General features: G+C 41.3%; 1 protein-coding gene across 2 annotated transcripts in view; it reads right to left on the bottom strand.

Annotated features, from left to right (window-relative positions):
• Positions 1 to 17,122, bottom strand: part of GPC5 (glypican 5) — a 1,436,212-nt gene extending 1,419,090 nt beyond the window's left edge. For both annotated transcript variants that reach the window (XM_044249951.1, XM_044249952.1), the window contains exon 1: positions 16,670 to 17,122. In XM_044249951.1, the coding sequence (XP_044105886.1) occupies positions 16,670 to 16,835 (166 nt within the window). In that variant the 5' untranslated portion in view covers positions 16,836 to 17,122. The remainder of the gene's footprint in view (positions 1 to 16,669) is intronic.
• Between the last annotated feature and the right edge of the window lie 6,418 nt (positions 17,123 to 23,540).

Here is a 23,540-nt window from a genome sequence, read left to right as displayed (position 1 = left end):
AAAAAATTTAATTAATGTGACAAAGTGCTATGAAGGAAGTATGTACTCAGTTCTGCAGGACCACAGGGAAAGAAATAATTTCCTTTTCTTGGAGAGATAAGTGGGGGGTGGGGGGTGGTCAGACGATATTTTAACTAGGTGTTTGGTTTACAGGCTCCTTACCAACAACAACAAAAATACAAGATAGAATATATTTCAAGTTTATAAATAAAAAGCTGAGTTTTTGAGGGTAAAATTTATCTGAATTCACAAAGCTGATGAGTAACAAAACAAACCTGAACTCAGATTGTCCAGATGAGACAGAAGGAAGAGCAGGTAGGAAGTATGAAAAGGTCTGTTTCATTGGGGAAAGCCAAAGCAGGGAAGTGTGGCTGAGCTGGAGGGCCAGAGCCACTTAGCTGTGGGCTCGGGAGGAGGCTGGGGAGCTGGGAAGGGCCTGAGAGGTTTTCCTGCTTGCAAATTAACAAGCTGGCATGTTACTGTTTCGCTGTGGCTGACAGAAGCCAAGAGACTCCCCCAACAGCAAGCAAGCGGCATGAGCGTGGAGCTGGTTACCCTGCTCCTCACTGGGGATGCTCTCCAGGGGGCCTGCACCTGTTGCACTCTGGGGGGTTGGGGTGGGGACATCTGAGGGGCGAGGAAGGGGTTGCCACTTCTGTAGCAAGCCAAGACAATACTGTTTTTGCCCTGAGAGAAACTCTCCTTCAGGGCTGCTTGGTGGGAACATGAACAAAACTGAACAAATGGCCCAAGTAAAGGGTAGTCAGGGCCTTGCATTTTGGGCATACCGAGTAAACACATAGAAACAGGACACTGGGGGAGGTGGATGACCTCTCACAACAGGAAGGGAGGAGATGGGAAAGAGTGGAGCCAAGGAGAGGAGTCTGGAAAAGAAGGCAGGAACCATATAACTGAGAAATTTTAATGCAATCCATGGGAGTTTGAACTTTTTCTGCAAGCACTGGGAAGCCGTGAAAGACGTCCTAAGATACGTATCAACCACCACTGGAATGGTTTGTATGATGAGCTGAACGTTTCTGCTCCAACCTCCTCCTTTTCCTTCCCCAACCCGGCTCCTCTTCATAGTTACTGAAAACACTGCCAATCTAGAAGGTGGTCCTCTTTCTAGAATTTTTTTTAACTTGCAACCAGGAGACTTGGGTCAGTTTCTCCCCTTGGGGGTAAGATATCTGGCAGTCATATTTTCTGCTATAGGAAGAAGCCTACTTGCAGCGGGGGAAAAAAAAAATCCTAATGCCACATAGTAAGAGATCTGTAAGCATTCTGGTCTGCATTTTCTTATTTTATTTTTTTTTTTCCCAGTCCATCTGCATCCTTTCCCCTCCCTTGTCTTCAGTGTCCCTCAGGAGACTTCCATGGACTCCAAGCTTTCCTATTTCAGGTTAGCACAGTTTTAGTTATGTTCCCATCTCTTGAACCTGAAGTTATGAACTAGTTTAGAAGGGCAGTGTTCCCAGCTTCATCTCTAGGACATTACGTTGGAAGCCATATGGAAAATGGATTCCAATGAAGACAAAAGTGGAAACATGACCAACAGAGTGTCACAACAGTCCAAGAGAGAAATGACGTTTCCATATGTCCTTACAGACATGACCATCTCTGACTCAGAGATGACTTTAAGAAATAGTTCCTGGCTCTGAAGGTAGTTTAGGGCATCTCAGGAGGTCCCAGGATAAGCTGTGAGGGAGGACTCATTTCATACATGATAGTTCAAGATCAAAAACCGACCCTTCCAAATGGGGAGAAAAACATATGCCGCCAAAGAAAGAAGGGGCCAGATCATGAAGGGTCTACAGGAAAGTTGGAATCATTAAGATGAAGAACAGGATTGCCTGTCTTTATTGCTGCCGGAACCAAGCCCAAGAGCCCTGAAAAATTATCACACAGAAAAGCCCAGAAGAGTATAATCACAAGGGCTTCACCTCAGTGTTTCTGTCTAAATCATATATAATCACATACTTATCACAAAGTAAATAAAAAATTCTAATTCATTTTTTTTAAAAATCATCTTTGCCAAGAATTCAAAAGACACAGGAATTTGTAAAGTATATTTTGACTTCTAAACTCTCTCCCATCTCCCCCACCCCCCCCCCGCCGTTGGGAGAAGTCATCCACCTTCCCCAGTGTCCTGTTTCTATGTGTTTACTCGGTATGCCCAAAACGCAAGCCTTGACTACTCTTTACTTGGGCCATTTGTCCAGCTGTGTTCATGTTCCCAACAAGCAACCCTGAAGGAGAGTTTCTCCCAGGACAAAGAGCAGGTTTGTCTTGGCTTGCTACAGAGAGGCAACCCCTTCCAGCCACCCTGAAACGTGCCCCGCCCCCTGGAGTGCAACAGGTGCAGGCCCCCTGGAGAGCATCCCCAGTGAGGAGCAGGGTAACCAGCTCCACGCTCATGCCACTTGCTTGCTGTTGGGGGAGTCTCTTGGCTTCTGTCAGCCACAGTGAAACAGTAACATGCCAGCTTGTTAATTTGCAAGCAGGAAAACCTCTCAGGCCCTTCCCAGCTCCCCAGTCTCCTCCCCAGCCCACAGCTAAGCGGCTCTGGCCCTCCAGCTCAGCCACACCTCCCTGCTTTGGCTTTCCTCCTCCTAATTTTACTCAAGCTTATCTACTATTAATGGCACTCTGTGCACTTTGTTTTGGGGTATATTCATACATAAACTGGTGTGTGTGTGTGTGTGTGTGTGTGTGTTTTGCTTAGGCTACAATTTGTTTTTTCCTTTAATAAATGCTGTCGGTCATTTGTCCTAATTTGGTTAATAGCTTTCCCCTCCTGCTTTAATGTCCACTTGTGATTATCCATAATTTATCATTCAACAGATATTAATAGATATTTACATTAGCTGCAATTCTTTTCTGTGCAATGAATATGTATGTACATTATACATAGACACAGACACACACACACACACATTGGAATACTCTCCTATAAGCTGGAATCACCAAGAAAAGGGTATACAAAATTTGAATTTTGAGTGATAACTGCCGAATTCCCCCAAACGCACAGTCACCGTCAGTTGTCCTGCTCAGTATCTGTAGGTGAGCGCTCTCTTTCCTACAATCACAGGAACATTAGATATCACTATTTTTAATCCTTCACAATGTGATATTCATAAGGAATTAGTTTTCTTCTGCTAATGTTGAGCTCAAGCATCTTCCATATCCTCATTAGTCATTTATATCATTTGGATTTCCTCATTAAGTTGTTTTTTTCATTTCCCTTGGAATATTAGTGTCTTTGTTACCAGTTTATAAGAGCTCACTTGTGACTAAGGATGCTAACCTTTTTTTTTCTTTTTTTTAGATTTTTTTTTTAATTCATTTGACAGAGAGAGATCACAAGTAGGCAGAGAGGCAGGCAGAGAGAGAAGGAGGAAGCAGGTTCCCTGCTGAGCAGAGAGCCCGACGAAGGACTCGATCCCAGGACACTGGGATCATGACCTGAGCCTAAGGCAGAAGCTTTAACCTCCTGAGCCACCCAGGCACCCCAAGGATGCTAACCTTTTGACAACTGTGCATTACAGATGAGATACCATAGGTTTTTTTCTCCTATGTATTTCACTACAATATTTTTTTTTAAGATTTTATTTATTTATTTGACACAGAGAGAAAGATCACGAGTAGGCAGAGAGGCAGGCAGAGAGAGCAGGAAGCAGGCTCCCTGCTGAGCAGAGAACCTGATGCGGGGCTGCATCCCAGGACCTGAGCCGAAGGCAGAGACTTAACCCACTCAGCCATCCAGGCGCCTCTACAATGTTTATTTTTTTGATCACACACAAGTTATATATTCAAATATAGTATTTTGTGTGTGTGCTGTTTTGTTTTGTTTTTTAAGAAAGGCAAAGGAAAATCACTGAAGGATTTAACACAAGAAATAAAGATGAGATTTGACTTTTACTGGGAAATCAGTTGGGAAGCAATTGGGAAGTGGACTGAGGAGAACCGAAAGCAGATGTTGGTTGAAGGGATCATCCAGACATGAAAGGGCACCAGATGAACGCACAGTGGTAGCGATGGGAGTGGGAACAGAACTGTCAGGGCATTTGTGAAACAGAAACCACAGAAGGCGGCAACTGGATGAGTTGGTAGAGTGGGTTGAATTAAGCTTCTGTGTTATTAGGGGGTGTTACCAATTTAGTCACATTTCTCACTGAACCCAAAAGAGCTAGGCAGCACCGGTGTTCGTCATAAAATGGGTGAAGGGAAAAGGGAGGGAAAGGAACAATTAATAAAAGCATAATCATCACTGACTGGAACTTCTAAAAAGTATATGAGTTAACTATAGAACAGATTTATGTTCTGCTTATTTATTGACACATTTTAATTACAAATCAAATATTCTCTGAAAGCTCTGGATCTAAATACTTAAAGTATATAAAGTTTTGTCATATAGGATCCTGGAATGAAACACATCGGTCCTGTTAAATAGGGTTATTTAATAGAATATTTATAAAGGGAAGGATATAGGAAGACTGTAAGAGGTACTACAGTACTTCTCAGCTAGGAACTGTGGAGAAGAAGCGATTACTACCTCTAAGGGGGCAGGAAGATAAAGTATTGACCAGAACTCAGAGAGAGCTGCAGGGTCACCTGCCAAGAGCTGCAGGACTCTGTAGGGGGAGTCCCGCACAGTCCCCCTGGCCAGCCTCCTCCTAGCCACTGCTGGCCTCTGACAGCCAGAGGCGGGGATGCCCACTGATACCCCTGCCTGCCGCCCAGACACAGAGCAGGGCGCGGCGTCTGCTTGGAGGGGCCGAGACGGGCCAGCACGCTGTGCCTTTGTGTCTTTCACGTGGAAGGAAAGTTCTTATCCCCAACATAGGGACACACAAAGACCCGTTAGTACCATGACACACAAAAACACGATAAAACACAGCGGAGAATTATCTCCTACTCACTTGCCAAAGTCAATTATACATTTTAGAATCCGTCCCTCCTGGCCGTCACTCAGCATCCTTCCAGGCAAAGTACCCCCCTCTTGATCTTCACTGAATTAATTTAAAAGACAGTATTTTGTAGAAGACTAGTTTTTAGCTCTTAAACCACATAACAGGTATGAACAAATCTGATTTTACCATACAGTTGTGGGATAAATAATGAATTATTTCATTTATTAACTAAAATAAGGAACGAAAACATGGACTATGTCTCCAAGAGTACGGGAGTGAATACAGAAAAACATGTGACACTTTGGTATTTTGTTAACATGAAGGAAAAGGGATTCCTACTATGATTTCTTTGCCTGCTCCCTGACCCAGCATAAAGAAGTGTTTACATATATCAAAAAAGAACATTTGTAATAGAGTTAACTAGGTAGCATTTTGTAGAGAATGGTACTATTTTCAGTTTTTCCCCATACCATGTGGTCCTCAAAAACCACTGAAAGGGAAAAGAAAAAACCTTTATCAATCATTCCTGTGAAGAAAGAAAAACATATTCTGAGAAGCTGAGTTGTTTGCTAAAGGTCACATGGCCAGTAAGTGATAGAGTCAAGACTAAGCTATTTGAAAAACCGTAAGTTCATTGTTATTCACTTAAATACATGACCATGATATGGGATAAATTATACAGTAAAATGTTTTTTCTGTTTATCCCATGGCAACATTTCAATGCTTTGTCATACCTATTTTTCCTTGTTTTGCATGTAAGATATCTCCGAAGGTGAGTAGATATTAATATTTAATACTCTGAAGCTTATTTGTGCCCCTGAACTTATAAAAGTAAAAAGTGAAATTTAGTTTTGTAACTAAAGCTCTTAACTCTACAAACATAGATGCTCAGACCTTCCCCTGATGAACAGGGCCCTGAAGGATTCCTGGGTTCCTCAGCCTTTTCCCTTTTTCCATATCATTCCTATTTCCTTCACCTTTTAAGTTGATCAAAAAAAACTTTGTTAAAAATGACTTTTTTTTCCCTCAGAGTGAAATGTATTCCGAGGCGGGTGAGAACAGACTGTTAATCTCTTCATTTTATTGACCTACTTCAGTTTCAGCTCATTAAACACAGACATTTTCAATGATCAAAAGAAAATGAACCAAATGTAACTTGCTACAACCTTACTAAATAAGAGAGTTGTTCAAAAGGCAAATAAATCTGAACAGGTAATTTAATATTGACAATCTTCCATTTAAAGAATATATCTGTAATGAACAAGGACATCCAGAAATAATGTTTACATTCCTTTGATCAATGAAGGCACAGTCTTGGCTTGTTATCAGACTCCTCGGTTCTTACCCCTCTCCCAAAAAAAATCTTGGAAGAAATCATGAACTAAAGTCCCTTGAAACTGTAAGACAAAGAAAAGCAAAAGACTATGAGCTCTAAAAAGATAGCTGCAAAGATAACTTAATTATATTGTTTATATACAATTACAAAAGCTAAAATAAATTTGATTATCATAGGACAGAGGAGAGAAAAAAAATAGCCATTCAAACTCATTACCCTAATAAGAGTAATACACAATTTATAAAAGAAGAAAATGTTTACTGCCTTCTAAATATAATTGCATTTGAAACATAAACTTGAGTTCATTGTTGAACCATATCAAAATATCCATGTCTCATTAGCACTGACTTAAATAATCCTTCTATTTAGGTAGAATTTCCTAATATCTCTTCTCAGGTATCCTAAAAAAATAACCAACTACATTTCATACGGAAAAAAAATTTTTTTTCGAAGTACTATTGAAAGATATTCTAAAGACTAAGTAAATATTTCTAAAATTGGAATTGTTGGAAATAGTTTAGACACAGTTTACCTGCTACCATATATCATGTTTTGTGATTTAGCAGTAATTATATTTTTGCTTATCCTGAAAGGCCTGGTCTCTCTACTTAGTCTGCACGGAGTCTGGACCCCAATCTGGTATCTTTTAACAATCTTTCTAGCTCAGGAGTAACTCCATAAATAAGGGATATGTGCTTTACTCCCCAAATGGAATTAACAAGGGTGGGAGATGAGAAAACGGAATCATTTTCTAGTTCCTTAAATTTCCTCGCAGAAAGAAACCACTTTGAAAAAAAAAAAAATGGGGGGGTAGAAAAAAATCAAATAAAACACAAACCCATCAATCCAGAGCCAAATATAAATTATATTTGGTCACCTTATCTTTCTCCATTCTCCCAACAAGAGACGAATTAATGCTCAAAGTCAGATCAGTCACTGTCTACATGAAGATAAAAACTATGTAAATGAATCCCTTAAACATCAAATAATCTTCCTTTACTTCCAGGACATTTGAGGAAACTTTCTTCCAGACATTTGTTCGGCAACTCATTTTTCCATTTCAAAAATATTTGATAATGTAAATAAAAATTCCTTTAAGTTTAAACTTTAAAAAACTGGGTCACTTTATAGAATTTGTGGCAGAGGTACATAAGAAAATACTGACTCCTGGAAAATAATTTACTCAACAACACAACTGAGCCCAGATCAGAAGGTTTTTTTTAAAACCTCACCTCCTACATTTCCCATTCTGTTAATAGTAAGCATAGAAAACTATGTAAAGACCGCAGACAGAGTATGTTAGGTAAGTACACATCTAAGATTAATTCTACAAATCAAAATGTATTTCTTGATTTTGGCCTAACCACAGAACATTAAGATATGCCGATCACGGGGCGCCTGGATGGCTCAGTGGGTTAAAGCCTCTGCCTTCAGCTCAGGTTATGATCCCAGGGTTCTGGGATCGAGCCCCGCATCGGGCTCTCTGCTCAGCAGGAAGCCTGCTTCCTCCTCTCTCTCTGCCTGCCTCTCTGCCTCCTTGTGATCTCTCTCTGTCAAATAAATAAATAAAATCTTTAAAAAAAAAAAAAAAAAAAGACATGCCTATCACAGACCTTACTCTCAAATAGCCTACAGTCAAGCAGAGGGAAAGAAATATATTCAAAATCAGTATTACTGCTTTGAGTCTCTACCTACATGAGAAATAAATATTGGGAGGGGTTTGAAGTGGCGGGGGGGGTGGGAGGTTGGGGTACCAGGTGGTGGGTATTATAGAGGGCACAGCTTGCATGGAGCACTGGGTGTGGTGAAAAAATAATGAATACTGTTTTTCTGAAAATAAATAAATTGGAAAAAAAAATTAAAAAAAAAATAAAAATAAATAAATAAATAAATATTGGTCCATATGTGGTAGATTTGAGGATTCCAAGGATGATCAAGGCCAAGACAGGACCTCGAGATGGTGGCAGGAGACAGTGAGCTTTATAAGGGCTGTCCCTCACAGTAGGAGACCACCCCACCGCCCAGGCACCATAACACAGGGGCACCACCTAGAAGAGGAAGACAACAGGGAGACTCCCAGGAGAGAGGGGAGCGGTAGAGGCACTCACATATCTCCTAGCTCGGTGAAATGGTTCAGCAGCAAGATGAGAAGTTTCTGAATCTGAGAGCTTCCAAAGGCAGCAGTGGCTTGGGTGTTTCATAGCCCCCAAGTGTGTTTTAAGCATGCTGGGCCAATGATGGGAGCAGTATGCGAAGCAAGCAGGCTCTAAGCAACTAAAAATATGCTGATTTCAGTTATATTTAAAGCAACTGGATGTGTAAAAATTTGAATTTGGCCCTCGAGGGCTCTGGGCTAATCATCCTGACCTGATGTGAAGAAGTAAAAATCACAGGGGCCATCTTGAACCCATTTACACAACACCGGAAAACTTGAAAAATTTCATGATGTAGAGATAGCAGAATCTCAGATAGAAGGGCTATCCATCTGTGGACTGACTCCTAGAGTTTAATGTAAGAATCAGAGAGGTTCAGAGGATGTAGCAAAATCTTCAACAAACATTTCAAGGGGCGCCTGGGTGGTTCAGTGGGTTAAAGCCTCTGCCTTCGGCTCAGGTCATGATCCTAGAGTCCTGGGATTGAGCCCCGCATCAGGCTCTCTGCTCAGCAGGGAGCCTGCTTCCTCCTCTCTCTCTCTCTGCCTGCCTTTCAGCCTACTTGTGATCTCTCTCTGTCAAATAAATAAATAAAATCTTAAAAAAAAAAAAAAATTTCAAGTCTTAGTCCACATCAGACACTCCTGTAGGCAGCCAAAGAGAACCTTCAGTGAATAAGGCAGCCAGCAGCACCGGCAGCATAACAGACAGGGCCTGTGCCAACTGCGAATGCAGGCCTCGGTTTGCACCGCAAGATGGTAACCGCAGAACATTAAACCATTAAACCTTCTGAGGGTGGGACCCTGTGTGAGTGCCCAGGTGACACATCCACGAACCTGGCCTTGGCAGATGTGTTCTCTGTTCTCATCATACACACCGTCTAGTGGTGACAGAGCAATAATAAAAACAAAGAAAAAACATATGGCACCATGAAAGAAAGATGGGGATTTTACAGTAATAACTGGGGGAACAGAGTCCAATGAACTTTGAGAAAAGCCTGTCCAAAGAGCTGATATTTCAACCGAGACCTGAGCCAGGCAGCTACATAATGTGCGTGTGTGAAAGAGCTGTATGTTGGACAGTTTATGCCAATGGTTCTCAACCAGGTAATGCAAAGAGTTACTGATGGTTATTTCTGAATGGTAAATTTTGCTTTCTTTGTACTTTCAGTACTTTGAATATTCAAGAGAATGAGTATTCTTTCATAAAAACATGAAAGTACAAAATCTCATTTTCTTTCTATAAAAGTGCATTATGCATTCAACTTATGTAGCAGCCATATGTGAACTTGATATGGCTAATCAAAGACCTAGAGGGGATTATGCTAAGTGAAATAAGTCAGCCAGAGAAAGACAAATACTGGATGTACTGGGTGATTTTACTTATATGTGAAATTTTTTTTAAAAAATGAAAAGACAAAACAAAGAGAAGCAGACTCATACATGCAAGAAACAAACTGTTGGTTACCAGAGTGGGGAGGGACTGGGGGATGGACAAACAGATAAAGGGAATTAAGATGCTACAGTTTTGAGGCGCCTGGGTGGCTCAGTCAGTTAAGCGCTGCCTTCTGCTCAGGTCATGATCCCAGAGTCCTGGGATTAAGCCCACATCAGTATCCCTGCTCCGTGGGGAGCCTGCTTCTCCCTCTGTTTGCTCTGCCTGCTGCTCCCCCTGCTTGTGCTCTTTCTCTCTCTCTGTCAAACAAATAAATAAAATCTATTAGAAAATTTTAAAAATTAACAAATAATACAATTTTTAAAATATTCTACAGTTTTAAAATATATAAGTCATGGGGATATAATGTACAACACAGGGAATATAGTCAATAATACCATAATAATTTTTTATAGCCACAGATGATAACTAGCCTTATGGTGGGAATCATTTCATAATCTATAAAAATACCAAATCACTATGATATACACCTGAAACTAACAGGATATTTTATGTCAATTATACTTTGATAAAAAATTAAAAATTAATTTAAAAATGTAAAACCTTACAAATAGTTTTTAAAAGAAACAGTAAGTATTGGCAAGGATGTGAAGAAAAAGGAACCCTGGGCACTGCTGGTGGGAATGCAAACTGGTACAGCCACTGTGGGAGACAGCATGGAGGTTCCCCAAAAAATTAAAAACAGAACTGCCCTATGATCCAATAATTGCACTACTGGGTATTTATCCAAAGAACAAGAAAACACCATTCAAAATGATACATGCACCCCTGTTTTTACTGTAGCATTATTTATAATAGCCAAACTATGGAAGCAGTCCAAGTGTCCATCAAAGACGAGATGATGTAAATACTGATGGAATATTATTCAGCCAGGAAAAAAAAGAATGAAATCTTGCCATTTGCAACAACATGGATAGATCCAAAGAGTATGCTGCTAAGAGAAATAAGCCAGTTACAGAAAGACAAACGCCGTATGATCTCACTCATCTGTGGAATTTAAGAAATAAAACAAACAAAGGAAAAAGAAAAGAAAGAGGCAAACCAAAAAACAAACTCTTAACTAGAGAGAACAAAGAGACGGTTACCAGATACGGTGGGGGGGGGGATGGGGATGGACGAAACAGGTGAAGGAGATTAAGAGTAAACATATCTTGTTGAGCACTGAGTAGTATGGAATTGTTGAATCACTATATTGTACACCTGAAACTTATACAACACTATCTTAACTACACTGAAATTAAAATAAGTAATTTTTAAAATAATAGAATAATAACATTTTTTTAAAAGTTTTCCTATATACTGTGACTCATAGAAGAATGACTAATCATGTTAAGGTGATTTTTAACAGTAACATTAATGAAATTTGAAATTTCTAAAGCTGAAAAGAGGAAGAATTGAGGACACAGTTGGTGTTGTCTTTTCTTCTGGACGAAGGTCAAGCTTTTGTAAAAGAAAGGTAATTAATGGAAAATGACTATTCTCTATTAAAAGTAAAGCTATTGTTACTTACCCAACCAGATCAGGCACCACAGTCACAGACAATCTATTCCAACAAAGCATATCACTGAAGTCTCTCATGACCCCATTTTAAGGTTTATGGTTTCTTCAACAGTTATACCAAGAGACCACTGATTTATAAATCATTTCTGTTTAAGAAAGGCCTCTGTTTGTTGGAATGCTGCTGTTGGCATTACACCAGTTAATGACAAAATAAATATCACAGACTCAGAAGGTCTTCTCATCAGACCTGGAAAGTAAGTTATACACACTCACACGTGTGCACGCACGCGATAAAAATCATATTTCAGAAAGTCCTGGGCAAGTTGGAAACTGGAGAAGAATGATAAAATGTTATTCTTAAGTTCTCCAAACTGCACCTCTCCTAAAGCCAATTATACAAATACAAGATGTTGGACACTTGGAGGAAAGGAACTTAAATTGTGGGTTGGAGGGAGGAAGGGGACACACACAGCCTTTATACTTGCTAGTGAGCTGAGTGTGAGGAACTGGGGAGTGATTAGTGCACTTCAGGCCCCTGACAGACAGTCATACTCCATGGCCTTAAAGTAGAAAACCACACTCTCTGTCAGACCAGTAAGCTTCACTAAAGGCCTGGATAAAAATGGCACACCTGATTGCCACAGCCACCAACGCACACACTCAGTTTTGCGGAGGAGAAAGTGACAAGCTGCTCTGACAACGGAACCAAGCCGATGTTTACAAGTCAACCGGACAACATGCACTGACTCACAGAGACACCATGGGACAAGGCCAACAGGGACCTGTGAGAGGCAGGAAGGCCACCAGGACACTCTGCAACCTCAAAAATGACTCAACAGCCCCCTCTTCTGACCAAAAAGAGAGCTGCCGCTTCTTCCATAATGACAACTACCCCCACCTTAACCCGCCTAGCCCCTAAACAAATTGTAAAAATCCCCAGTTCCTGAACTGCCCGGCTTCATTCAACAGTCCTTGATACCAATCAACACAAGCCCAAGTCTTCGAAAAAGCCCCTCCCTAGGGTCCCTTCACCAAGACACCAAGAGTTCCTGTGCTGAGTGATGGCCCTTGCTACAGGAAGCAAACGGAGCCTACTTTGTTTGATTATAGGGCTGTTTCTGGTGGGCTGGGGTGGATGGGCTTCAACACAGACCAATCCTGATGTTAATATTCTGCCCCGGCATCAGACCATAGGTCCCTTTTATGACTCGGGAAATGTGATCACCACAACTATGTTCCTTAAGTAGCAGAAAGGGCTAAATTCATGAGAAACAAGAGTTCCAGTTTGAGATGACGATCAATGAATGACTATGGCCACCAGCCAGTTAACTGTATAAATCCCTAAACCATCCTATAGGCGCTACTTTGCCTCCCTGAATCCAGACAGCAGAGCCAAGACGGTGGTAGTAGTAGTAGCTATGGGCTCTGCAGCTAGCTGCAACACAGCTGTTCCTCAGTGTCCATTAGTTCATGGAAATATATATATAATCATATATATATATTTTTACCATATCCTAATAAAAACCATTTAGATAGGTTTCTTTCTTAGAGTTTCTATTAGCTCATGAACAGAAACAAAAGATTCACTATAACCTAATAAATTCCATTTTGAATAGAAAATTACTGCCCAATTTTAAGAACAATCATTTATGACCAAAACAAACAAACAAACCTATTTTGGGGGTATAGCTCAGGGGTAGAGCATTTGACTGCAAAAAAAACCTATTTATCATAAAAACATCGTCTGATGTCTAGAGATCTAAAACTAAAATTTCACCCTTAAAGGCCACATCTAATTAAAACTTTAAGGACACTAAATAAAAAAACTATAATGACTACAGCACATTTAGTGAGCACTTACTGTGTGCATCTGTGCTCTTCTGCACACACATACATTATTTCATATCATCTATGCAACAACCCTTTAAGAACTAATATTCTCATCTCACAGATGACAAAACAGAGGTTCGAAGGTCATAACCAATTAACTGAGGTCCCAAGCTTCAAGGGGGCAGAATCAAGCTTTGAAACCCAAGGCCCATAATTCCAGATTCCAAGGTTACCAGGTAGATTGTTTCTACTGGGTGTGAAAATGAATCAACAACGTCCTTGAAGCAATTATAAGACTGGATCTTAAGGAAACCAGTTTAAAAACTAAAGCTACACAGCACTAAAGTGTCCTTTACAATTAGAATTTCATTTTGCCACATCCAGTTTATTTTTATTATCCCATTTATGGGCCAAAGCTCCCAAGAAAAAGTTATTTTTCACAAACTACTCCTTGTACCAATGAACTTCCACTTTTTTAAAACCAGTTGGTATATAAATTACCTGAATATAGTCCTGGATTTTTTTTATGAGCTTCTCTGCTCTGAATTACCTTCTTGAAAAAGGGAAAGAATGCAAGTGTGAACAATGAATGTGTGAAGAGAATTTCAATGGGAAGGCATTATCCCTACTCCCCAACAAATAAAATAAAAATAAAAGGACTTTTAAAAGACACACTAAGTTTTGTTGTTTTTTTCCCTCTGAATAAAATAAACAAGAGCAAAGGGCACCTTGACTACTACTTAGGAAATAAAATCAGAATGCAGGGAAATCTGTAATGCTAATCACATTTACACCTTCTCTCCTTTTTTACATTTCTCATCCAACATCCTTAGACGCTCAATAGGCTTGAAAGAATTGGAGCAGGGTAGAGAACAAAGGTGAGGAGAATCTGAGAAATGACTTGAATGGCTGTTCTCACCGTTTTTAATAATTCCAAATTGAGTAACATAGTGCTCAAAAGATATAAAAGTCACAAATGTAGGAAGAAACTATAGAAAGTTGTTCTACCTGCTTATATTATAAAAATGGGATTCTGACTAGACCTCTCAGGAATTAACCACTTGTAGACAGTAAATGAAGAAAACACACACACACACACACACACACACACACACACACCTTTCAATGAAACAAGTATCAGACTTAAACGTATTAATTTTTTTTTGAGGGGGGGTACCTAAGGACCTTGAGATCATGACCTGAGCCAAAATCAAGAATCTGACGCTTTACTGACTGAGCCACCCAGGCGCCCCCTAAATGTATTAGCTTCTGTCAGTGAAAGCCCATACACCAAATAAATACATTTATTACAAGGAATAACAATATCTGTATTTTTACATGGAAATGACCAGGTATATTAACTCTTGTTCTCTCTTGAGATTGAGGATGATGTTCGACAGTAAGATACCCAACTGCTATCCTCAATCAAGCTAATGTTATAGATCATATACAAACACAAAAATAGAGCAAAGCAGTTACAAAGCACATCCTCTATGTGTGGTTTGCTCAGTGAGATTGTTACAGTGAAAAGAAGAGAAGTATCAATGTCAAAAGAAATAGTTTAATATTCTATTCAATTATTCAAATAAAGCAATCACTAACAATACGGAGCCAAGAATGACTCTAATCAAGGGGATTCTAATTCAGAATAATACTTTCATGTGACTTTTTCTTAATGCAAATATCAAAAGAATTTAACCCTTCTTTCACCAGCTCCACTGATATCCCTAAGTGCAGCCCCACAGAGCCCCTTTCCTTGGTACTGCTGTGATTCCGCCATCATGGTAAGCCACAGATAAAGGGAGGTCTAGCAACAGGGAAGCAAGCCAGAATGTCATAGAAAAGAAGGTGCATCCCATCCTAGCTCTTTTTTAGGGGTCATGGGTATCAAATGCAAATAAGGACACTATCTCCTTCTCTATAGGGCAGAGCTTCAGTTTCCTCTCACATCCTGGTAAAAAGGCCCGTCAGTGATTGATACTCTGGAAAGTTCCTCTACAAAAAACATGAAATACACACAAGGTTCTAAAAATGTAACACCTAATCCGTATGTTACATTCGGCAGGTACCAGAAATACTAAGATATGAGAAAGGCAAGGAAATCATGGCCTTACTGGGGAGCCGTCAACATTTCCTGAACATAGCAGCCAAAATTATGGCATTTCTGGGATAAAGTCTAATAATGCAGCTCAATGTCTTCACCCTGTCCACCTCCCCAACACAACTCCCACTTTAGTAGTATTAGCTACTGATAAGTGAGTTTAAGTTTTGTTTTTTAATAAAAAGAATGTACTGATATACACCAATGTGCCCAAACTATTGAGGAGAAAACTGCCCTAAGCTGAGAATACTAACTATCTTCTCTCAAATAGTATAGAAGCAGCACATAGTACTGAATAGACATTCAAATAAATACTTGAAATATTTCAAAAATTAAAGACTGGTCATGTAAACTAAAATGGATTCAGTGTTCCCAAATTCTCAGATTGTCCTTGTAAAATGAATGGGGAACTGGGTTCACCACCAGCAAAGCAATTAAGCAAGACAGCTACAGCTCCATAGTGCTAAAAGCAAGTCTTCTTCGCCCTAAAAACTCGGGCAGAAGATGTAAATTTTAGACCCAAGCATCCTCTACAAATAATTTTTTTCAACCAATAAGATCACAGCATTCGTCTGTGCACTGACTTCACAGTCAGGGTGCACCGCATAGTACAATCTTCGCTTTAGACACCGCTTATTGCGTTTGACAACTAAGACCTCATCTCCCAGACCAAAGGTAAACTGGAAATCCCGCCAGCAGAAGGGAATTTGCACGGCAGGAGTGGGAAGCAGGGGGTAAAGGTGCAGGCAAACTGCGTTACAAGAAGCAGATCTACACCCGCTAAGCTCGCGCCGTATTCTCTCCCCTTCAATCTCTGCCATACGTCTCATCCATGCTTAGTGAGTGGCTTCCCGATACGTTCAATCTGATCGCCTGTTGCCGTCACACCTTTCAGGCGTTTAAACCACCCAGCTGGTCTGAACCCATTCTCCAGCAAAGGAGAAGAACACGGGTTTGTATTTTTAGCATCAAACTTGGAGCGACCAACCCAACTCTGTCCACTGCACGAGAAAGCAGCAAACCGAGGCCCCCCGGTGGGGCAGTGGTGAAATTTCCACTCGCAACAGAAACGCAGTCAGGCCGCGCTGTCCCCAGCTGTCAGCTTTGCGGGCCTCTTCCAAGATCAGCAGAGACTGCCGGAGCCAGCGGGGGCGGCAAATGCCCAGAGCCCAGCTCAGCCTCGGGCGGAGTCAGGGAGTCCCCACACACCGAGCTGCCCCCCGAGGCCTCCCTAGGGTTCACGATGCCCGGCCGGAGCGCCTGAAAGGTCATCTGGCCACGAACAGCCACCCCGAGGGCCTGGGGAGCGCGGAGTCCGCGCTCAAGACGCCCCCGGCCCGCGCCCAGGCGCAGCACTCTGCGCCGGCCCGACGCGCCTCACCTGCCCGCGGCGAATCCGGCAGCCCCTTGACACCTCCCACCAGGCGCCACTGGAAAAGTTTCCGAACTTCTTCGCAGCTGGGCATGTCCTGGCTCCGAGTAGACCCAACGAGAGCCAGGAGGAGGAGACAGCAACAGCCCGCGCGCCAGGTCGGTGCGTCCATCATCGGTGTCCTAGTCGCCCCTTCCCACGCAGTGGACCCCACTCCCCCCGCGCGCCCTGCGTTGCAGGCGCTGGAAAACGCTCGGCGGTCGCGGTTCCCAGAAGGTGCAAGCTGGCGGCGGGCGTTCCGGGGCCGTTCCGGGACGCCGGCTTCACCTGGGGGCACTTGGCTTTCTCCCGGGGAGCCCCGAGGACGGAACAGCAGAGTTCTCCGGCAGAGCGCCGCGAGGTCTCCGTCTCCGGCGGGCGCGAGTTGGCGCAGCCCGGGGGAGGAAAACGGCTGGAGCCGCACGGAGCCCACGAGCATCCGGCTCTGGCCACCGCCGCGGTAGCCGCGGGCTCAGCCAGCAGCGGCCAACCTGGGACGCGCCCGCCCGCCGCGCTCCGCGGGCAAGCCCCTCCCCTCCACGTTCCGCCCCGCGCCCAGGCTCCGCCCCCCACGCCACGCCCCCGGCGCGCGTCCCGCGGCTGCTCCCGCCTTCCTGCTGTCAACGCGGCCCCACGCAGGACGGAACTCGGAGCCAGCTGCCTGGATCGAGGAAACGAAGAAATAAAACGAAAGCCCGGCCGCGCTCTCGCAGTCCTTCCGGAGGAGCAACCGTCTGATGAAAAGACGAGCGAGCGTAGGAAGAGGCTCCGAGAAGATCAGGGATGAGAAACACCAACTGGAAGGAGGATGAAGTTCTTGGCTGGAAGTCGAGGTCTTCAGGACACGGGAATTCCTGTCGAAATTGTGTGAAATAGGATCTGGGCTCACACCAAGGGCAAAAACTTCACAGTGGAAGATCCCAACCGAGAAGCTTGATCGCATTCACGAGGTTTTAAGACGATCCATGAGAAGTTAACTTTTTTAAAAATTGGTTTGTGTTACTTACTGCCTTGGAACATTTTTCTGTAACATTAACTGACTCCGAGAGAACTGAGAGATCATAAGAATTACATGCAAACATCATCAGGCTCTTCTTACCACAGTAGAGTCCGGTTTGGTCTCTCGTCAACCTTCAGCGTCGTATTTTACTTCAGTACTTCGTATCTATCTGGGCCCTTCTGAGATGTATCACCCCTGGAATCTGTAAAAAACACTTCTCAAAGAACTAAGAGTAGCGTGCTCTGGGGAGTTTCTGAAAAGGAAGATAGAAAAATGAAGACTTTAGGCAATTTAAAAATGACAAAGGAACTTTGTCAATTTACAATTTACAAAAAGAATACATTAGAAACCATACATCAGTGGGTCATGCGCATTTTCTAAACGTGACTAACTCAACAGCCTGCGAGTGACAAGCGTCTCTTCGTCCACAGGCACCTGAAGGTACTACTCCTCCAGTCAAACAAAACTGCTTGAAAGCATCAGGCAGGGTGGACTATAAATGCCTCAACCACTTAAAAGGAATTTAATCTCAAATTTGAACCCTTGCCAAGAGATAGAAATGAATAATTTTAAGTCTTAGTTAAGTGTCATGGGACTTTTAATGACCATTTGATATCAATGGCAGCACTCTGAGCCGTAGATTGCTTGCTTTAAAACCATTCCAGGGAAATGGCTGAGATTCTTCTTCAGTGAAATAGTGCGCACTTGCCTTTTGACATCAATTCCATGAATACTAGGTTTTTGGTGGTGGTTTTTTTCTTTTTTTTTTTTAGAAGCTCTCTCAGTAAATGAGAATTGGGGGGGGGGCAGCTGCTTTTAAATTCAAGGACTTCAAGCAAATCGGTATATACGTGCCCCTAGGGGAGCTGGGAAGAACTTCCCCCATAAACTTCTCTAGCCTCCAAGCATGCAGAGATTGCTTGGAAGTCAGCAATATGTATCTATGAGAAGAATGACGGAGAGGATGTATATAGCACCTAGATGACAGACAGCACTCTAAGTGGTTTTTATGGATACTAATTCATTCATTTAATCTTAGAACAACCCTATAAAGTAGTTATCACTATTATTGTTTTACAGATGAGGAAACAGGCACAGAGAGGTGAACTGGCTTGTCCTAGGCCAACATAGCTGTTAAAGAGTGCAGCCAGGAATCAAACCCAGGCATTAGAATACAGAACGCAGGCTATTAACCTCAGACTCTCAGCCACTCCATGCCATACCAAAGAACATATTGGGCTACATTGAGCAACACCAAAGGTGGTCTATTAATTTATCAGATTTTTTTACTAGTAATTATATATAATTTTTATCTATGGAATTTTATTCTACTAGAATTCCTTCTGTGTCAGTATAAGGCTAGTAAATCCCCAGGTTTTTCCAAAACTTTTTTTCTTTATATAGATCTTTCCTTGTTAGATTTGATCATCATAGGGTATTAGCATTAAAAGAATCCTTAGAGATTACCTGGTCCAATTCATTCACTTGGAATTTCTAAAACAATTTGTCTTACAAGGGTAAAATAACAGACACTACTGAGAATTATTGATGGTTCAGTAAAAACTAATCAACTAACAAATAGTGATTGAACACATACTAAATGTTAAACAACAAACCACCATGCTAGGCATAATAGGGATTATAGAGACATGTAAGCAGATTCTAATCTTTGTTTTTATAATTTATTTCAACAAAACAATTAGGTGGGAAGCTATCAAGAAATAGAGTAGGGGCTAATGAGAAATTAGTCCATATAAAATGTCCCCCCAATCACAAAAAAATATATATTTGTTTCTACTTTTTATTCCTTATTGCTACCACAGTAATTGTGTTGGAAGGACTTGTTTTCCTAGAAGTATCCTTACGCCAGGCACCCAAACAAAACGTATGTGCTGGCTATGCTGTGAAGCTTCAAGACAAGTTTCCTTCTTCCAACCTGAATGCAATACCAATGTGTCTTTTGTGTGAACATTCTAGAACAACCTCTACATATTATACTAAAACTGATCATTTGTTCAATTTACCTCTAAATACTACAGATGAAGCTAGAGAGAAATTTCCTTATTTTGATAGTGATATGGCTCAGTTTTCAAAGGTTATTCAATAAACATTTATCAAATGCCTTTTATCTAATAGGCATGTGTTCTGCTTTTGAAACACCATTAGATAGGAAAACCTTTAAATGGTCATAATTTAAAATACACCTTTGGATCTTCTAAATGCAAAGCTTATAAGTAACCATGTAAAATCTGTCAACTTGGGGTGCCTGGGTGGCTCAGTCAGTTAAGTGTCTGTCTTTGGCTCAAGTCATGGTTCCAGGGTCCTGAGATGGAGTCCTGGTTCAGGCCCCCTGTTCATTGAGGAGCCTGTTCTCCCTCTATCCCTCCCCTTTCTCATGGTCTCTCTCTCAAATAAATAGGATCTTTCCAAAAACATAAGTAAATAAAATGTATCAACTCAAGACCTTGTAAAGAGAAATGAAGAAGTTAGGGTATGACTTAGGTGAACTTAATGATACCACGTTGCCCTCAAACCCGACTACTGCTTTGGGGTAAGACTGGCTACTGGTTAGCTGGACCTCAGAAGCTAGTTGGAGTAATTTATGTACCCAATCACTAATAATAGCTAATATTTATTAGATGCTTACAAGTATTATCTCATTTAACATTTCAACCACCCCATGAGGCAACGACAATTCTGTTACTAATGAGAAAACAGAAGTATAAAGAGATTAAGTAAACTTCCAGAAGCCATAGATCTGGTAAGGGCCCAAAAGTAAGCCGGGCATTCCAACTCATGTACTCCCTTAGCCACTACACTCTATTGCCTCTGACAAAAGTTACCTATTTTGGGCTCATTGATTCAACCTATTATATATGGGTAGAACCCTGGTACATTCTGCTGGTTCCTGCGTACAGCCCTCTTGACCTCATCTTTATAGGGGTTCAGAGACCTGCAGTGGCTCTAACCCTGGCCCATAAAGTGCCTTTCCCAGCTTTGGATGAGCTACTACTTGCTTCTCCCTAGTTCCTTCACTAAACTTTCAGTTGTGAGAACTGCATTGTCAGGACTAAAATTCCATGTGCTGCCTGGACACCTTTGAGCCCTATAGGGTTGGAAGAGGTTAGCTATGAGTTCTGCTCTTGCCAGATATGATGCCCCAACCCCACCCTACCCCCACCCAGCAGGAAATGCTCTCTCCTTAGTTAACTCCAGTATCAGTCAGACCAGCTCCAGCCCCCCCTTATCTTCAATCTAATCTGTCTCCCCTCATCCTTCCTTGGGAACCAAGGGTCACCTCGCCCTCCTGTCTCTACAAAGCCTGCCTCCCCCAGCCCCTGCTGGTCCACTCTGCTCCCAAGTACAACCCGCAGGGCCCTGTGTGGTGTGTGGTGTCCTCCTCCCCTGGACTGTGAGTATATAAGACTAATAAACTGTTGTGAATCTGATCTGTCCGTTGTCGTGTGTATGGTCATCTCAAAGTACAGGGTAAATAGGAGGTGGTTAGAACAAGAATATCTTCAGTACATGTGCTTCCACTTAGCCATTGCCAAAAAACTCCTGACTTTTGCCTTGCCCTACCTTCTACAGCTTCCAAATGCAGTCTCTATTCCCCTCGCTGCCTGGCTCACGGAAGCCAAATTGTAGGTCAGTAAGGAATGTCTGCTGCCAACGAACCAGAAAGAAATTGAAGGATCCTCCCCTCATGTCTCCTCAGGTTCAGACACTGGTTGAGAAAAAGCTGCCTGCAAGAAAAAAACCCCAGCAAAGTACAACATTCCAGAAAATACTCAAAACCAGACACCACGTTGAAATTTACATGGAAATCAGAAACACGTTTTCCAGCAGAGTCTTTCTAAAAATATGTATTTACTGCTAATGTATATTTCCAATTTGAAAATTCTCATCTTCTAATCATCAATACTCATTTGTCCATGATTTTTAAATACATTAAATGTATTTATGTCTTTTTCTCAGAGTAATTATGCTCTAAGGCAAAAACAATGCAACTTTTTTTTTTAAAGACTTTCTTTTTTTTAAAGATTTTATTTATTTGTTTGACAGAGAGAGACACAGTGAGAGAAGGAACACAAGCAGAGGGAGTGAGTGGGAGAGAAAGAAGCAGGCTTCCCGCCTAGCTGGGAGCCCAACTGGGGGCTGGATCCCAAGACCTTGTGATCATGACCTGAGCCAAAAGCAGACGCTTAATGACTGAGCTGCCCAGGTGCCCCAAGACAACACAACTATTTCACCAAAAGCATTATAAGAACAAACTGTTCCTGTACAGAAATTTCAAAAGTATTTTAAACTATATTTAATTTTACAGTTTTCGTATTTTAATTTCTAATGAAAGACATTTTATTTATTGCAAAGAATTTACTGAGAAATAAAAATATTTGCTACCTTCTAAACGAGAAAGAATTAGCGAAGACACTAAGAAAAGAAACTGGGAACACTCAATGAGTTTATTAAACTAAATTTCTTTAACTTTCTTCTCAGGGCACCTGGGTGGCTTCGTCATTGAGCATCTGTCTTCAGCTCAGTTCATGATTCCAGGGATCCTCCCAGTGACAGAGCCCCACGTGGCATCCGGCTCCCTGCTCAGCAGGAAACCTCCTCCCTCTCCTATTCCCCCTGCTTGTGTTCCCTCTCTGCTGTAGCTCTCTCTGTCAAAAAATAAAATAAAATAAAATAAAATAAAATAAAATAAAATAAAACAAAAAAATAAAAATAAAAACCTCCTTCTAGTTTATGTGTAAGAATATAAAAATTATGTCATTCAAAGTTGTGACAGATAGTATATGTGCAAATTAAAGTATATTATAATGAAAATAAAACAGTATACGTTTCTCTCATTTTCAAATGTCTTTTTCACACAAATTAATAAAACCCCAACTATTTTTTGGTTTCCAAATAGAGCAAAACTTGCATTCATCCACCATTAATTAAGGAAAGGCAATTGCATGAACAAATAAATTCAGTTGTAACCTGTATGGAATATGTAATATTCCTACTTAAATAATGTTTCCAGGAATTGCAAAAACAAACTTTATACCCACTTATTACTGTTGTTTAATGTGAGAACTAAGTGGCCATAAGAGTTATCTGCCGGACTATAATAAGCCTTGTGAGTTCAAAGGAGCCTGCCCTCCCCCGCTCTGCCCGTGACTACATACAATGCACATGCCATAACTTGACTGAATGAATCTACCCCCATCAAATTTGACGTTCTCATATGTCCTGCATCAATTTGATCAGAAATCTTTGATTATTTTTGTTTTGTTTTGTTTTTAATTTTTTTTAAGATTTTATTTATTTAATTGCCAGACAGAGATCACAAGTGACAAAGAGGCAGGCAGAGAGAGAGGAGGAAGCAGGCTCCCTGCTGAGCAGACAGCCCAATGCGGGGCTCAATCCCAGGACCCTGGGACCATGACCTGAGCCGAAGGCAGAGGCTTTAACCCACTGAGCCCCCCAGGTACCCCTCTTTGATTATTTTTTAAGTAGCAGTCAACCTTTTAACTTCAACTTAATTGCTAGATTTTTATATTATTTTCAAAGTGGAAAATATCGTTATCTGACAGTAGTATCAACAAACACCTTTAAAACCAGGTTATAACTTCCCAACTAAAATTATATATGGATCATTGTATCATGTAGCATTTGACTTTCAATATATTTCCGATGTCTGTTTCACTTCTTTTCATTCTCTTTACTGTGATAAAAATGTAAGCTGGATATCTTTAAAGTTTAATGTTACCACCAAATTAATTATTTAATCAAGAGCTAAATAATTATTTTCCTAATTGTTTTCCTGCAACTTCTAGTAGTATAATATCT

Source organism: Neovison vison, chromosome 5 (assembly GCF_020171115.1).
Source record: "Neovison vison isolate M4711 chromosome 5, ASM_NN_V1, whole genome shotgun sequence".
In the NCBI taxonomy this organism is placed as follows: Eukaryota; Metazoa; Chordata; class Mammalia; order Carnivora; family Mustelidae; genus Neogale; species Neogale vison.
Note: the sequence above shows the minus strand (reverse complement) of the source record. Positions and strands in the feature narration are given on the sequence as shown.